The sequence below is a fragment of the Microtus oregoni genome, unplaced genomic scaffold, assembly GCF_018167655.1.
Source record: "Microtus oregoni isolate MIOR12 unplaced genomic scaffold, Mior012 000032F_ref0000030, whole genome shotgun sequence".
NCBI lineage: Eukaryota > Metazoa > Chordata > Mammalia > Rodentia > Cricetidae > Microtus > Microtus oregoni.
This window is the reverse complement of record NW_024543091.1, coordinates 22,509,416-22,527,169: the sequence shown is the minus strand read 5'-3', so window position 1 is coordinate 22,527,169 and position 17,754 is coordinate 22,509,416. Positions and strand designations below refer to the sequence as shown.

General features: G+C 48.8%; 1 protein-coding gene and 1 pseudogene across 14 annotated transcripts in view; one reads left to right on the top strand and one right to left on the bottom strand.

The window, feature by feature from the left end:
• Megf11 (multiple EGF like domains 11) overlaps nucleotides 1–17,754 on the top strand; it is a 322,951-nt gene that overhangs the window by 259,802 nt on the left and 45,395 nt on the right. For all 14 annotated transcript variants that reach the window (XR_005976719.1, XR_005976721.1, XR_005976720.1 and 11 more), the window contains exons 9-10: nucleotides 5,920–6,132; nucleotides 14,489–14,663. Coding sequence is in view for 11 of the 14 variants with exons in the window: in XM_041679526.1 (XP_041535460.1) it covers nucleotides 5,920–6,132; nucleotides 14,489–14,663 (388 nt within the window). In the remaining 3 variants the exon portion in view is untranslated. The remainder of the gene's footprint in view (nucleotides 1–5,919; nucleotides 6,133–14,488; nucleotides 14,664–17,754) is intronic.
• LOC121466050 lies at nucleotides 790–1,234 on the bottom strand (annotated as a pseudogene).

Here is a 17,754-nt window from a genome sequence, read left to right as displayed (position 1 = left end):
AGACGAGTGAGCCCCCTGCTCCATTTCCCCTGTCTACACTAACAGAAGGAAGCAGTGCTACAGAGACGCCAAAAGGGCTAAGAGAACAAAAAGCTGTGCCTACATTTTGAAGTTATTATAGAAGTAGATTTTTATTCCAAAATTGAGTTATCTCTGAAAGATAATGACATCAGTTTGTGCTGTATGAATGCCTGAGAACAGGCAGAGCAGGGGTCCAGAGAGACAGTGATAGCCTGGAATGATGCCAGCCTGGTGGAGGGGACAGGCAACAGAACACATAACCGAGGAATTGCCTTCTGGGTACAACTGCGCCAGCTGGAAGAAAGCGATGGGGCCGGGGCCGCGAAGAGGGAAAGGCAAGAGCTGTGTAGCAAGTGGAGGTGGAGGACCACATGGAACCACAGACCCCTGGCCAGGTCCCCTTCCTCCGCCAGCCAGCCAGCCAGCCAGCCAGCCAGCCAGCCAGCCAGCCAGCCACCCAGCCAGCCAGCCAGCCACCCAGCCAGCCAGCAAGTCCCTGCCTTTCGCCTGGCTCTGTGTGGGTGGATCCAAGTCTCATCTCTGGTCCCTGAATGTGGTTACTCTTTCTAGACAAAGTGAGAGCGGATCATGTAGAAAACACATTCTTCGGGTAAGTGTTGGAGAACCAGCACTGATGATCACACAGGCCTGTCTCCTTCAACTGAAGGAAATGAATTTTTTTTTTCTTTTTCCACAAAGGATTTTTATTTGGGTTTGTCAGAACTACTGTGCTTACTAGGTCTGTGATCCAGTCCCTGTTATCACAGGTCATAGGCCAGACCAAGAAGGGATACCAGGGCACCAGGGGTCACTGCTCTGCCTCTGCTGCTGAGGCTCCTCTTCCAGAGGGTCTGCAGGACTAGGCTCTTTCTCTGGAAAAAGATCTAGGAAGGTGAAGGTCTGCCCATGGGCCAGCTGCACGTAGGCCACTTTGTAGTCCGGCTTCTTGATTCTTACGTTCTTGTGGTCCCTCCTCCTGTTGGAGCCATGCTGTACCCGCCTGCGCACAGCAGCCACAGGAACATTGTAAATTTGCTCAAGGTAATTCCGGAGGTCCACCCTGGTCATCTCCATGGGGATCCAGAACTGCACAGTATCTTCAGGCTGGGCAGTACCAGGCCGCACCAGCTGGATAAAGAAGTTGGTTCGGAATAAATACATGGAGCTGGAGGCCACCCAGCTGGCAGAGGGGGTACAACACATTCCGCGCCATGGCAGCCTCACCTCCCGGTGAAGGAAATGAATTTGCCTGACCACCTGGAAAGCTGGCGTGACATGGTCAAACAACCTGGTGACCCTTTGCTCTTCTATGAGGAGCCAGCCCCCACCTGGATCTCCCAATATCCTGAGCTTTGTCTCTCAGTGAAAAGAAGACATCCCTTTGAAAGAGGCCCCGTGTGCTTTGTGCCCTCCACCAAGAGCACCCATCCTTGTACTGATCACAGGTCCTTCTTTAGGCCCCAGCTATCACTGTGTTTATCAGCCAATAGAATTCATTCTTATTGTAAAGATCACAGGTGCTTTGCTGCTTTGCAAATGATGTAGCGAGTCCTGAAGCTTTGTTATGAGAATTGTCATGTGGAGAGTCCTCCTACCCCCAAAGTTCTACTACGTTTAAATGTGTAAGAAAAGTAAGTCTAACGGTGACTTCAGTCTCTGAAAGGCTATGACCCAGGGCTTACAAATACAGTACTGGAATTTGTTTCCTGGTCTTTGTCTGGGTGACATAAGCAGGGATCCTGGCTAAGTCACCCAGTGAGTCCTTTCTGGTGTGTGTGTGTGTGTGTGTGTGTGTGTGTGTGTGTGTGTAATATCTCTCATAGCCCAGGCTGGCCTCAGTTTCACAGTATAGCCAAGTATTATCTGAATTTCTAAACCTCCTGCCTCTGTCTCCTGAGTGCTGAGGTACAGATGTGTGTCACCATGCCCATTAGTGTGGTGCTAGGGATCAAAGCCACAGCTTCCCGCATAGTAGGTAGGCACTCAACCAACGGACTTCCATATAGCTCCAGAACCTTTTAGATCTGACTAACAAAATCGGCATCCCCCCTGCTCTCCCTGGAGCTTTCCAAGTCTTTAGAGATATCTAGAAAGAGCCTATCTGCTAGCACTGGACTTATTTGCTTACACCCTAACATCATTAAGCATTGTGCCAGCATTTGTCTCCACAGAGCACAGGTTGTAGCTCTGGGGATCAAAGGGCTAGGCCTACCTTTCTGTCACATCTTCAGCCCCAAAGTAAGGAAATGCTGGGAACAGAAAGGACCCTTTTGTTCCAGCCTCGTTCATGCTCTGGAAACTGGTGTCAGGTTTCTAGCAAGCTATCAGGCACCAGTAGAACCATCTCATTTTCTCTCAGGGTTCACCAAGGGCAGACATAATCCCAAGTGTCTCTTCTTGGAGTCTCACCCCAGATCCCAGAGCAGAGAAAACAATTTCAAAACCGCGGGCCTTCCAGCTTGCTTCCCAACCCGCCTCAGGAGAGTTCATACAGAACGCCATGAGCATTTGGCTTTCCCGCCTCAACAGGATGCCTGGTGTTTAATATTTTGTAAAATTGCCTCCATTAATTTTGTAGGTGACAGCTGCATTAGCCCACCCCAAATTATCATGAGCATATTAAAACCAAGTGGGTATAATAATGCGGGTCTCCCCAGATAGGCAGGATCCAGCTCAAATTAAACACGAAACGTAACTTGTAATTTAATTGAGCAATGTATCTGGTTGTTAATGGCAATATTGGACACATTAGATTGATACAGTGGGAAGGAATGGTGTTTAAGTAGAGAGCTAATCCCTGCTGTGATTACCCTCCTGTTCCATGGGCCGGTTATTGGTGTGCTTTGTGTAAAATTCATTAGCAGTCTTTGCTTGATCTCTAAATAAATAAGTTGTTTAAATTGTGGATGGGAAGAAAAGTAAAAAGAGGTGGATGATGGAAATAGATTAGCTTGTCAATATTTCATTCCTAGATCTTTTGTTTTGGGCATATAGATGTAGTGCCCTCTCCCCTGGAATACAGCCAGGTAGGACACTCTCTTCAGACACATGGACAGAAATATTCTGATGCAAGGGATCAGGTGTCTCAGAGATTCCTGAGGCCTGCAGAGCTCAGGGGTCTGTGTGGAGAAATTTGGAGGCTGAGTGGAGGTTGGCAGTTTAGATAGTGGGGTCTTTAGCTGTTCTTGCTCCTTGCCCTCCCCTCCCTTCTCAGCTCCTCCTTTCTTTCTCCTGCCTGCCCCCTTCCCTTCCTCTCCCTTTGTTCCTGCCCCAGCAGGCTGGGGCGGCTCAGGGCAGCCTGCATCTTTCTCACTGCCTCTCTTCAGCCAGGTTCCTCTGCTCACACCATGGCTCTGAGAGGGGACAGCAGTAGTCTCTCCCTTGAGGGAAACTGTAAACTCTTTCTCAATCACTCTCCTGCTCCTTTGTCACTCTGGGCACAGAACAGCAAAGATAGAAAAAAGGGCACCTGGTCTCTAGCTGCCTAGGCTAGCCCCCCCGTATTCTGGCTGCTCTCAATCCCTCTTTACACCATGCTGTCTGCCCAAGTCTACTACAGTGTAGCCATTTGTCCTCATTTTACGCCATGCTTCCCTTATATGTCAGAATTCTTGTATTTGAGCCTTTTCATGCCTGAATCTAAGGCAAGAAGGTCAAATCTGCTGTGGTTTTTTGTTTTGTTTTGGGTTTTGGTTTTTTGTTTTTGTTTTTTGAGTCAGGGTTTCTATGTGTATCTTTAGTGCCTGTCCTGAAACTCCAGGCTGGCCTCGAACTCACAGAGATCCGCCTGTCTCTGCCTCCCGAGTGCTGGGATTAAAGGCGTGCGCCACCACTGCCTGGCTAAAGATCTGCTGTGTTTTAAGGGCTGTAAAAACTTTTAATAAGAACTGGAGAGATGGATCAGCAGTTAAGAAATCTTTTTAAAAGTAACAACAGATAATGGTCTCCTGGCTGCCTTTCTGGATAATTCTACATGTTGTTGTTGTTGTTGAGACAGGGTAGCTTTGTAGTCTGTCCTAGAACTTGCTCTGTAGACCAGGCTGGCCTCGAACTTACAGAGATTCTCCTGCCTCTGCCTCCTGAGTGCTGGGATTACAGGCATGTGCCACCACCACCTGGCAGTTATACACATTTTTGTTTGTTTTTGTTTTTTTCAAGACAAGGTTTCTCTGTAGCTTTGGTGCCTGTCCTGGAACTAGCTCTTGTAGACCAGGCTGGCTCTGAACTCATAGTGATCCACCTACCTCTGCCTCCCAAGTGCTGGGATTAAAGGCGGGCACCACTGCCACTCGGCCTAGTTGTACGCACTTTAAAGAATGAATTGTGTATATGGGAGTGGATTGTGTGAGTGTGGTGCCAGGGGAGACTAAAGGAGGGCGTCAGGTTCCCTGGACCTGGAGTTACAGGTGGTTGTAAGCTGCCCAATGCAGGTGCTGGGAACAGAACTCAAGTCCTGCAAGTCAAACTAGAGTTCTTGACTGCTAAGCCATCTCTCTAGCCCCTAGTATTATCTATTTAATCTTCAATCAACCCGATGAGGCTTACCAATTCATTTTATGATAAGAAAGTGTTCTGTCTGAAGTTTAGGTCAGTTCTTCATTATTTGTATCAGAGTTAAGAAATAGATAATCCCCAACCCCAGAAGCTATTTCCCTCTCATGCACAGGCTGCCTGCAGGGTAACCCCTTATTTTCACAAGGTCCAGTTGCTGTGACAATCAGCTTGTGTCACCTGGGAAATAAACCCTGGACTGCAGTAAGGATAGCAAGAATTGTTAAAGCTGTTAAAGCACATTCAAGAAGCCAGGAAGCCAGCAGGGCCACACAAGAGACCAACATCTCCTGGCCTGAAGGCTAGAGCATTCCCAGTTGCAGGACCTCCAAGCACCTACCTACATGAGCTCACATAGTACCAAAGGCACCCCTCCTCCACCTTGGGGGCTCACTGGCTGATAAGAGAGAGAGCTAGCCCCTGCCTTGCGTCCTCAGATCCCAGGAAGAGCAAATAGCCTGTCTTTGGGAGTATGTAACTTGATGAAGGAGGAAGACACTTGTACCTAAGGGAAATTCCACCCTGGCCGGAGGAACCACACAGAACGGGGAGAGAGGCTTCTTCTTGAGACTCGGGAGAACACATACTAGTAATCCCAGCACTCGGGAGTTTGAGACAGGAGGATTGCTGTGAATTCAAAGCCAGACTTCAACCTCCCAAGTGTTCGGGTGGAAGCTTCACCCCAACCCCTGGCATCCATATATGAGTCTGGAATGTTTAGGTGGGAGCTTCAGCCCAGCCCTTGGCATCCATATATCCAAAGAATCTGGGATGCTCAGGTAGAAGCTCCATCCCAAGCCGCCTTTCCCATCTCTCTCTCCAAACCCTGCTGCATCTCAGAAAGCCCATCAAATGATGACCCCTCTCCCAGAGATGCTCAAGACCACTCCCACAGGGAATTTAAGCTGCCCCCCCCCAGAAAACAGACACGTGGTTTTCCTTTCCTGTCTCCTCTCTGGGGGGCTGGAAAGCCACCTGGGAACATGGTATCTATTAAACCTGGGTTTTTTTCTAATTCAGTTTGATGTGGTCTGATTTGGATTATCGCATCTGCGGAGAGGCTTATCAGGGTGCAGAAACTTTTCATCAAGGCATGCACCACCACCCCCAGCCTCATCACAGTGTTTCCAATGAAAAAGAAACAAAGTTTTGCATCATGACACTGATAATGCGCTCATCCTGGCTGCTAAGGAGACCAGAGTGAAGTTTCCATGGAAACGGGGGAGGGGGGACTGGAAGGGAAGGAATACACCAGGCATTCCAAGTGAGGAGGGGTCTGTGCAAATGCATCGAGAAGGCCAGCAAGGGCTTTGGCCCACAGCTTCATCCTGCTCTGCTCTCCCACAGGTGCCAAGAGGAATGTCCCTTTGGAACTTTTGGTTTCCGGTGCTCTCAGCGCTGTGACTGCCACAACGGAGGTCAATGTTCACCGACCACAGGTGCCTGTGAGTGTGAGCCTGGCTACAAGGGCCCTAGCTGCCAGGAGCGGCTATGCCCCGAGGGCTTGCACGGCCCAGGCTGCACCTTACCCTGTCCCTGTGACACTGAGAACACTATCAGGTATGATCTGTGGACAGGTAAGCCTGGGGCAGGGGTTGAATGGGCCCCAGGATGGAGAAAGGCTTCCTGGGCTGTGGCCCCACCTCCAGAGTGGCCAGTCAGCCGCTAGAGTCAGGACAAACCTTAGGTCACCTGCCTCCTGTTCTCCACGGTGAGCTGCCTGGGCTTTACAAAGAGTCAGTCTCAAGCCTCACATAGGAATAACTGACAGAAACGGGGGACTAGAATTGGATGGTTCTGGGGGCCTAGGTGGGTTGGGGTGATAGGGGTCATGGCACAGTGTCTGGTGAGCTATCTTGGAGAGTCCTCTTCTTCACCCTGAGCCTCTAACCGTAGAAAGTCCCTCCCGGGACCCAGAGAAGCCCCGGCCAGGAGGGAGAACAGGAAGGACAGGTTGGCCTCTATGCCCAGAATGGCTTGGAAGTCTATAGACAGTAGCTAGTCTCTCCTACTTTCTGAGAGGACTGAGCCTAGGAAGCAGAAGAGCAAATGGTCCCAGCCTCCTGGCCCACCCCTTCCTGTTTGCTGCTCCTGCTGCCCAGCCTTCTGGTAGTAAGTGGGTCTGTCAGCCCCTGAGATGCCTCTCACTACCCTCTGTCCAACTGCCTGCTATCGGGACAGTAAGGGGCAGACAGGCTGGCCTAGACAGTGGGTGCTCTGCAGATGGCCAGGCAGAGAAGGCCTCTGCTCTGAGGCCCCTCTTCACCTCCAGTGTCTGGTTTCTCACATGTCACCCTGGAACTTCCCGTCACAGCAAGCAGGGCATCTTGGCACGTATCAGTTTAGATGAATGTGATTCCTTGGTGGCCCCTCAGAGAACTATACCGAGAGAGCCTGGAGCCAAGCCAGCAAGTCTGTGTATGACTTGAACGTTTCTGTGCCTTGATATTCATTCAACAAACATGGAGTACCCCCACAGGGCAGGCTAGGCTACAAAAGGGAAGCCCGGGTGCTCCCAGAACCTTAGATTCTGAGTATGCACTGATATCAGACACTTTCTAGAATATTCTTCCAATACCAGGTACATCCAGGAGTGTCTCATAGCCCTGTTTTGTGTCCTAATGGACCTAATTTATTCAGCCAAACCATGGCATACCATTAAGTGTATGTTGCACCCAACATCAGAGGTTGACAAATATTAGGTAGAAATGCATGCCCCTGACTCTGCTGGGTCCAACAGGTATCCAAGTCACTGTGACCTTGGATATGTGCATAAAAGATCACAAGAAGCCACCATGCTGGTCAGGAAAGGCATCCTGGAAGAGGTGGCCTTTGGCCCGGACTGAAGGCCAGGGTGAGAAGGCTAAGAGTCCTAAGTGTGGAGATGAGAACACAGCTCGTAGGTGGAAGACAGCACAGGCACACCCCATCCCTGCTGGGAAACCGAGAAGGCTAATGAGGTTTCCATTCAGGAAGAGTCCCCACCACAGAGATCCACTCAAGCCCCAAATTAAAAAGCTATTGTTTTCCTCCCACGCCTGGGCGACCGTGCCCTGCATAGTTAATCTTCCTTCTGAAGGAGTCCTCTATGTATTATTAATCTGGAAGGACTCCCTCTTCTCTGTTGCTAATCTCAGCCCATCCAATATTAATGATTGTTTGCTTTACTGTCTTTAACGTGTGTCATGTCTCAAGGAACTGGGAGGCAAGAGCCCTCCTTAGGCATGGGTCCTTGGGAGGGGCCTGCAGGCTCAGCTCCAGGCAGGCTGCTTCAACTTCAAAGCACTACCTCCGTGGGGAGAGCCTGGACCCCCAAGGACACCAGCACCCTGCCTTGTCCACCTTTGTCACCACGGCCTCAGTCTTCAGTGACAGGAATCACTGAATTCATTTTACACAGTGCATCCTTCTAGGTAGCTCTGCCCACTTGGTTCTTAAATATTCACCTTTCCCCAAGTTCTGACTCCCAAAGATGCTTCCAGTCAGTGACAAATGTCCAGGTCGGATAGGGGAAGCAAGACGTTTGAGATGAGAACCTCTGGTTTGACTGAATCCTTGCTGCTCCTGGTTTTGTCCTAATGCACCCAAGGACAGGTCTCTCTCTTTGTGTGGACACAGCTCAGCCTTCTTCCTCCCATAAAGCTTTGGTTCACTATAGATAGAGCCTTCTCTTGGGATATAAAGAAAGCAAAGACCTGCAACTAGGGGTGTGCCTCAGTTGTTAGAGCCTTTGCCTGGCATGCATCCATCTCCAGTACAATATAAACTGGGCATGGTGGCACACACCTGTATTCCAGCACGTAGGAGACAAAGGCAAGAGGATCAGAGGTTCAAGGTCATCCTTGGCTACTTAGAGGCCGGAATGGGCCCTATGAGATCTTATTTAAAAAAAAAAAATAGGAAGGGTGGAAGGAAGCAAGGAAGGGAAGGAGGAAGGAAGGGAGAGAGAGAAGGGGAAAAAAGGAGGGAGGGAAGGAGGGGGGACAGATGGAAAGGACCTACAATTCCAATCTTAAGGCAGTTAAGTTGCAGGTAGTGGGTGGGGGTTGGTCCCCTCGGTCCTAGCTTTAGATCTACTGTTAATCCCAAAGATGAGAGGAGAAAGGCCACCAACCCAAATCATCATGGGGAAATTAATTAAAGCAAGCAATTGATTAAAGCAAGCTTTTTTTTATTTGGGTATATGGGCTGCCTCCCCCTAAGGCAGGCTTCAAGAGGTCAGCATTGGCTGTGAGGAAGACAAGGCTTTTATAGCTCAGGGATAGGGAGTTTCCAAATGAAGGATTTCTCAGGCAAAATAGACAGAGTTACAGGAGCTGAATATAAGCATAGCAATTATTCCTAACAACCTCCTGGCATGGTTGCAGGGTGGGCAGATCAAGGTTGCCATAGGGGGGGGTCATATAAACTTTAAAAACAAAGGTAAAGTTGCAGGATGGTTATAAATCACCTTTTGAAACAAAGACATGATTGCCATTCCTCGAATGTGCAGTACAGACAACTTGTAGTTCAGGTGACAGGGGGCACATAGCCCAGTCCTTGGAAAACAGGTTTAATCATAACAGGAGTGAACCTAGTTCCTCTTTACTATGAGATGGCCTTTTAAGTCTAAGATGGAGGCAGGCTGGTTCTTTACTACCTGCCTAAGAAAATAACCCTGTTATATACCCCCTCTCCTCTCTGTGTCCATCTCCAGTCTGTCTATCACTCTGGGTCATCACAGGGACAACTTCTCTTGAGGTCTTTAGAAGTAAAACAGAGGTGAAGTCACCAAAGGCCTCATTTCTTCCTGAACTTGTGCAGAACTGGGAATAAATGGTGGCTTCCAGTCTCCAGAATCCTTTTGAGAAGACACAGGACTCTAACCCCAGCCATATACAGCTTCTCCCTGCCCCTTCCCTCTGGCTAGCTTTCACAGAGAGCTTTTGGGTTGCCCTGGGAAGGAGCAGGGCTGGGGAGCTTTGTTTCCTCTATGGGCTCTGTGAAAACACAAAAGAGACCACCTTGCTCCATAGAGCATTCACCTTGAGGACAGTGTCTGGGTGTCAGGCCTCTTAAATGTTCTCTCCGAAATTGGATTGTCATAGATGAATTCCAGCAGCCATGATGGCAGATTACCTTTGAAAGATTTGATTTAGCCAGCAGATGCCACAGAGATAGAAATCTCATCAGAGCAAAAGAAAGGCAGAAAAGCCCACTCTGTGAAGCTGCTGCACGCATTGTGTGGCTTTCGGCTCCTGTTAGCTGGTATTTAATCTGTGTCTGGGGAAAAGGAAGAAAATCAGGGAAACCTGACAGAGGAGGCAGCCTGAGCATCAGTGATGTGGACTTGGGTCCAAGCCTCCCCTAGCACCGCCTGAACAGCCAGGTGACCCAGGGGTAGGGAGGCCTTGGCAGGGGGACATGCAGGCAGAAGATTGTCATGAGTCCAAAGCCAGTCTGGGCTTCAGAGTCTCAAAAAATAAAATAAAATAAAAATAAAAAGCCAAATCGTCCGCTGTCACTCCTCAGCATCTTCTCAGAGGGACTTTTAGAGAATTACAACAGATCATCCAATTAAGCAAATGTCCTGTTTCTAGAAATAGAACTGTAGGGCTGGGGATGTAGTGGAGCTGGTGGAGTGTTTGCCTGGAGTCTTCGTTACTGCTCTGTTGCTGTAAAGAGACCCCAGGACCAAGGCAACTGTAACAGAAAGCATTTAATTGGAGTTTGCTTACAGTTTCAGAGGGTCAGTTCATGATCATCATAGCGGGAAGCATGGCAGCAGGCAGGCAGGCAGGCAGGCAGGCAGGCAGGCATGGTGCTGGAACAGTGGCTGAGAGCTTAATCCCGACTCACAGGCAGCAGGTAGAGAGAGAGAGAGTGTGGGCCTGGCATGAGCTTTTGAAAGCTCACAGCCCACTCTCAGTGACACACCTTCTCCAACAAGACCACACCTCCTAATCCTTTCAGAACAGTTCCACAACTGGGGACCACGCATTCAGGTGTATGAACCTATGGGGACCATTCTCATTCAAGCCCGGGATTCCATCCCTAGCACCCAATAAACTAGGTGTACCACCTGGAATCTCTGTCCTTCAGAGGTGGAGGCAGGAGGAATAAAAGACAAATTTCAGCTTCATAGCAAGTTAAAGGCTAGCCTTGGCTACAGAATCCTGTGTCCAAATTAAAAAAAAAAAGAAGAAGAAAAGAAAAAGAATAGAGACTATGGGGTGTGAGGAGGAAAGAAATGGGGTTGGAGAGACAGGTCAGCAGTTAAAGCAAATACTGACCTTGTAGAGGATGGATCTGAGTTCAGATCCCAGTACAACTGTGGTTTTCATATTTCAGATCATGACTTTAGTATGGGGGGACTTTTTTGTTTTGTTTTAGCTTGAGGATTTATTTGTGTGGCTCATGTTTTGTTTGTTATAGGTTTCATTTTAAGATCTATTTATTTATTTACTTTATGTGCATTGGTGTTTTGCCTGCATGTATGCATCTGTGTGAAGGTGTCGGATTCCCTGGGACTGGAATTACAGACATTTGGATGCTGGGACTTGAACCCGGCTCCTCTGGAAGTGAAGCCAGTTCTCTTAATCACTAAGCCATCTCTCCTGCCCCTGTTGTGGAGTTTTGTTTTGGGGTTGTTTGTGTTGTGGAGTTTTGTTTTGGGGTTGTTTGCTTTGTTTTTGTGTGTGTGGTAGGGGGCAGTGGTACTGAATCGAACCTAAAGCCTCAGATATACTTGACAGGCACTGAATTATATCCTTAGGCCTAAAATTATGACTTTGTATATAATTTGCATATTTTGATTAATCTTAAATCATTAGCTATTTGGAGAAACAATGAAAACCTAGATAACACTCCAACATTCCTCCTCCTTTGTTTTGTTTATTTGTTTGTTCTTTTGGAGAGGGTTTTGTGTGTGTGTGTGTGTGTGTGTGTGTGTGTGTGTGTGTGTAGCCCTGGTTGGCCTGGAACTCACTATGTAGACTGGGCAGGGCTTGAACCCACAGAGATCTGCCTGTCTTTGCCTCCCAAGTGCTGGGATTAAAGGTGTGTGCCACTACGCCTGGCATCTAACATTCCTTCTTACGAACACTCTTAACGCATTTAACTAGCACCTTCTTGTCAGAGGAGACATGAAGCACAAGATAAACATGGCCAGACCTTGGTTCAAATCCCAGCTCCATCATTCACCCACTTGTCTGCGTGACATTGGGCAGGTCCCGAACCTCTGGGTACCACCTGCAACATGGAGGCTCCCATTCCTACCTCACAGGTTTGTGGAAGATAAGAAGTATGTGTGTGAGGTGCCTGGTGCTTCCATAGCCTGGTCACATATTATTTATTATTATTCAAATTGCTTCCATTTTCTGCTGTTATAAATAATGCTTCAGGGAACATCTCTGTGCATAAATCTTCCTCCGCAACCACGATTGTTTCCTTAGGATAGATTCTTAGAAATGGAATTACAAGGCCGAGGCTTCTGCATATATTTAGGTCTCCTGATACATAACCTCAGATTGTTTGGAGACCTTTGCCAGCGTTTGAAAAGCTTGTCCGTGTTTTGATAGAGAGAAGGTAATATCCAATTGTTGTTTTGACTGGATGATTAATGAGACTAAACATTTTCTGAAGTGATTATTAGCGGCTGGTACTTATTATGCCAGAACCGTCTGCTCTGGTCCACCCCCTCATTTTCTACAAGAACACCAGGGCCCCCTAGAAGAGAGGCCGGCTGGCTGCTCACAGTTAGTCTCTTCATTAATTCGTTCATTTAAGCATGCCATGAGGTCAGCACTTCCCCTGGGCCAGGAACCCCACTGAGCCCTGAGAGGTGACAAGACTGACAAGGACTCTTCCCCAGGGAGCCGAAACCTAATGGATAGACAGAAAACAAACAAGTCAATAGACGCAGAAAATAATTCAACACAGGGCCAGGGCTGTCGCTCAGCTAACAGAGAGCTTTCCTAGCAGACATGAAGCCTTGGGTTGGAATTCCAGCACTGCATAAAACCAGGTGTGGTAATCGTACCCAGTGTTACCCTAGCACTGGAGAGGGAGAAGTTCAGGGTCAGGAGCTGGTTGGTGAGCAAGGTTAACCAGGAAAGTTGCTTTGCCATCAAGCTTGGTGGCCTGAGTGTTAGGCCTGGGACCTACATGATAGGAGAGAGTTGACTCCTACAAGTTGTTCCCCAACTTTTACACATGCGCCGTGGCATCTGTGTGCCCATACACTTACACACAAAATAAATAAATAATGCAAAAACTAAATCTCAGGATCATCCTCAGCTATAGAGCAAGTGTAAGGCTATATGAGGACTTGGGCTTAAAAAAAAAAGCTAAATATGGAGAAAGCAGTGTGCATTCCTAGGTGTGTAAACAGGACAATGAATAGGACCTGGATCTGGGAGCCAGCACCAACCCGGGGACTCCCAGCCCCTGTCCTTGTGGAACTTAAAGGAACCAAGCCTAGCACTGGCAGCCACTGCAGGCCTTCCCAGATCAGACCTGAGCTGGATTCCAGGGCAGGGAGGAGGCGACCCAGGAGCAGAGCAGCTTGTTTTTCCACTACCTTCGCTGTGCTAGTCCGGGCTGGCCCAGAAGCAAATGCCAAGTGTGAGAGATCCGGGCGCGCATGTGGTAAAGGAGGCACTTGCCTAGACTGCGGGGAGCAAGCCCTAGGCTGGTTTCTAGAACCATGCAAGAGAGAAACTTCAAAGGAGAAGCGTTGGGATCTGGGAGTGGGGAGGTAGATGTGAACTGGAGCTCTGGGAAGGGCTGCTAGGCCTGACGCACACGCACGTGAGAGCGCGAAGGAAGTGTGGGAGCAAAGGAGTCGTGAGGTCACAGGACCCCATCATCAGAGAGCCCAGGCCTCCCAGGAGTGCCCACCTTAGTGTCTGCTGAGATTGTCCCAGGGAAAGGGTCCAGCCTGTGGACTCAGCGGATGGTGTCATGTGTCAGTACTCAGCAGGGCACACTATTACTACATTTGGGGCTCTTGATCAGGAATGGATATTGGCTACCGACCAGACCCCTGTCAGTCAAAGTTACCCCACTCCAGGGTCATGACCCTGCTGCCAGCCAAAGGTTCTTTCTGTAGCCTTGACAGATAAAAGAGGGAGAAGGCTTGCTCTGTTACAGAACCTCAGGAGGCCCAAGTACGGTTCCCTCAGGGACAGACATTGTCAGGAAGGAGTCACCCTACCCTGAGGGCTTGTTTTAATTCTATCGATGCCCACGCTATGGAGAGCGACTGGTGTCGTGGGTGCCTTCTGATGTGATCCTGCCTTAGGTATCTGCTGTGGGTGAGAGGTGAGTGATGAGAATTCTGAACTTCAGAGTCTCTAAGTCAATGGAGTATAACCCTGCCCTATGCTTTGGGCTGGGTAGTTTTATAAAGAATATACATTGGGAGTGGGTAGCTCAGTTGGCAGAGTCCTTGCCTGGTGTGCAGGAGGCCTGGGTTTGATCCCAGCATTGCATAAACAGCATGGTGATCCATATGTGTCTTCTTAGCCCTTGGGAGGTGGAGGCAGGAGTACCAAATATTCAATGTCACCCTTGGTTACATAGGGAGGTCAAAGGTAGCCTGGGCTCCATGAGTCCCTGTCTCAAGAGAAAAAAAAGAAAGTGCATCTTGGGAATCAGAAGGCCTGGGTTCTAATTCTGGTCATGTACCTCCTTGCTGAATGACTTAGGCAAGTTACTTAATTATGAGTCTTCATTTCTGGGAACTAACAAGACCATATATGGCCATGGCTTCTTCTCATAAACAGCAAGACATGACTAGCTTAGCCACAGGGGTCCGTGGCTCTTACTACCATGGGAAGGTTAGACTTGGGAAGGGCAGAGGAGGGGACAGAGCTGCCTGAATGCACACAACCCTGAACGCGATGCCCTCTTCTCCCTTCTTTCCCCTGTTCAGCTGTCATCCAGTCACTGGAGCTTGTACCTGCCAACCTGGCTGGTCAGGCCACTTCTGCAACGAGTCCTGCCCTGCCGGCTACTATGGCAACGGTTGCCAGCTGCCCTGCACCTGCCAGAATGGCGCTGACTGCCACAGCATCACTGGGGGCTGCACTTGTGCCCCAGGCTTCATGGTGAGTCAGAAGGGGCCTCTCATAGCCTCCCTGGTCCCTAGTGGGCCAGCTCCCATACTTTTGGCAATCTGGATGTGACCCTCTACCTAGGAATAAGGGATAGGACTATGTCTGTGTCACCTCAACGTAGTGTCTGTGTCCGAGAGCCCTTGGAGCTGCTCTCCAAGGCTTGTAACTACAAGGGTAACAGGAGAAGGCATTTGTCTGTCCATGTTCTCGACTCTGCAACTGTCTTCCTCTGCCTTCAGCTCCACCCAGTCCTCCTGTGCAGACAATATTTTCACAGCATCATCACCCCAGCTCACATAGCAGCTTTGTATTCTCCTTTCTACTTATTTATTGATTCTGAAACAAGGCCTTGCTATATAGCCCCAACTGGCCTAGAACTCACTATGTAGACTGAACTGGCCTCAAAATCACAGAGATCTACCTACCTCTGCTTTCGGCATGCTGGGATAACAGGCATGCACTCTCAAGCTGGGCAAGGTTAATTCTGTGTATGGGTTGGGAGTGTTATGTGTATAGGGGGGAGGGGTTGTCCTGAGGATTGAACCTACAGCCCCCCCACAGGAGGCAAGTGCACTCACTGCCACTAAGCTCCAGCCGCACCCCCATTCTTTCTTTTATTCACGTTTCTATATTACTGCTCGGACCTCTTAATTTTCATTTCAGATGGTTGCCTCAGAGCAGGAACTGATAGATGCCCGTTTTCCCCAGCCCTTCCCTTCCTGCAGAATATTAGGATTATTCTATGTTCACAGCCAGTGTTGCAGTGAGCATCTTCTTACATTCAGCTCCCCACCCCGCTGTCCTGTTGAATTATTTCCTTCGGGTGAATTCCCAGGTCAGCGGGCACAATATATTCATGGTTCTTGATGGATGTTGCCAGATCATTTTCCCAAAGGGTTATATAAATCTATGCTGTCGCGGGTTGTATATGCATGCGCCTTGTTCAGAACAGTTTTTGCATGCTTTTTTTTCCAGTCTTGCTAATTATATAGGTAGAGAATGGTTCCTAAATGTTGCTCTCATTTGCATGTCTGATTACTAGGTAGAGCGAACATTTCCCTACGTGTTTGTTCACTGTTTGTATTTCCTCATCAATCATGCTGGTCTTTACAAGGTTTGATTTGGAGGGAAGTTGACACTGGGAATGGGATATGCTCAGCTGGTCTGAAGACCCCCGTACTTAGGCGTCCCTAGGGACAATGACCCATTGTGCTTTGAGAAGTGTTTGTGGAGTTGGAGCCTGTGCCCAGGTCACACGCATCCTGGCTGTCCTACCTACCAATCATGTGACTTGGACCCACTCTCTTGGGTTCTGTTTATCCTCTGTAAAGGGATTCTCACCTTACAAGGTTGCTCACAGGCATGAAGAAGGGATTCCTGGAGCCTTGGTAAATTACAGGTCAGATTCAGCATGTCTGTGGTGTGCCTGAGGCTTCTTTATATATCTGATGAGTTCCCACAGGCTGTGGGTGCTGCTGACCAGTGGTCCTCACAGTGGAGGGAGCAGGTGCATAGCAAGGTTTTCTTCTTTCTTTCTTTCTTTCTTTCTTTCTTTCTTTCTTTCTTTCCTTCCTTCCTTCCTTCTTTCCTTCCTTCCTTTCTTCCTTCCTTCCTTCCTAAAGTCATTTGTTTTTAAGATAGTCTTATGTATTGCAGGTTTTCTGGCTTGCTAGATAGCAGGGATAACCTTGAACTTTGCAGTAGGCTGCTGGAGAGACATTCTGTCCCTGTCCTAGCCCCTGACTGCTAAGGAAGGTCTATGACTTTGGAATGACTTCTCTCAGGTTCCAGGTCCTTCCTATACAAATGTGAACAGACAGGGAGGAAGAACCCACTGATTTTGTTTTTAGATAGAACCTTATGTAGCCGAGGCTGGACTTAAACTATGTTGCTGAAACTGACCTTGAACTCCTAATCTTTCTATCTCCATCCACTTAGTGCTGGAACTACAGGTACACATCACCATTTTATGTAGTGCTGGGGGTTAAACTCAGGGTTTCACGTGTGCTAGGCAAGCACTCTGCCAGCTGAGCTGAGTCCCCAGTCCTGAGGGGCTGATTTCTGAGATGGTTTACTAGGGAAACTTCATGGATGCATTGGCACACCCAATTAGGGACTGGTTGAAAGTCATCATTGTCTGGTAATGTACATTGTCATGGACCTGCTCATACTCTCCCTCCTCTGTTTCCCCACTGCTGCTCGGAAAAGAAAATGGAGGTTCCAGGAGGGCTGAGGAAGGGAGCATTTGTCTGTCCTTGTGCTCGCTGCCCCAGCCAGAGATCCACTGGAAGTTAGACTGCTGCCTCCCATCTAGACGGAAATGACTTCCTGTCTTTGAACTTTGCTGGGCTTGGTGATCAGATCATCAGCATCCTCTCAACACTGGGTCCTGACTACCTGGCGTTCTAAGCTGGTGCACAGGACAGACTGTGAGCAGACTGTCCTGGTGAGACCCCATGAATTCCCACTCCTGCTCAGCCTCATTATGTACCTGGAGAGGCTTTCCTGGGGCCTGTGGTGCTGGACAGGGGCTGCTGGAGGTGATTACAAAGCAGTCATTGTTCTCAATGGCCTGACTCATTCCCAGGAGCACCAGGCTCCAGGGGGGTGAAGCCATTACTCCTGCCTTGCCCCAGTTTCTGAATGATGTGACTTCCTGCAATTAGCCCGCTTGATAATATGGGGGATGAGACCATCAATCAGCAGAGTAGTCTAAGTCCAGTCTCCCCCAGAGCATCCCACTGTCAGTAATAATTAGCGGTGCCTTTGTGTTCGTTGATTTGTGACGACATACCTGCCTGTGTGCTGAAAGATTTCATGGCACAAGGAATTAATAAAGAGCTAATTTTAAAAGCTCATTTCTGGGTGTTGGAGATTTATCCTAAACTTGGCAACATTGGCCAGACTACTTTACCTCAGTTTCCCTACCCATGTAGGATGGGAGGAGTCTATCAGTCTTACCTGCTGCTGTGATTGAGTAGCAGCAGGGTAGTGAGTGCATGCTAGACAAGTGCTCTACCTACTGAGCTACACCCCCAGATCCTTTCCAAGGGCACTTGAGAAGGATGTGAGGGCAACTTTA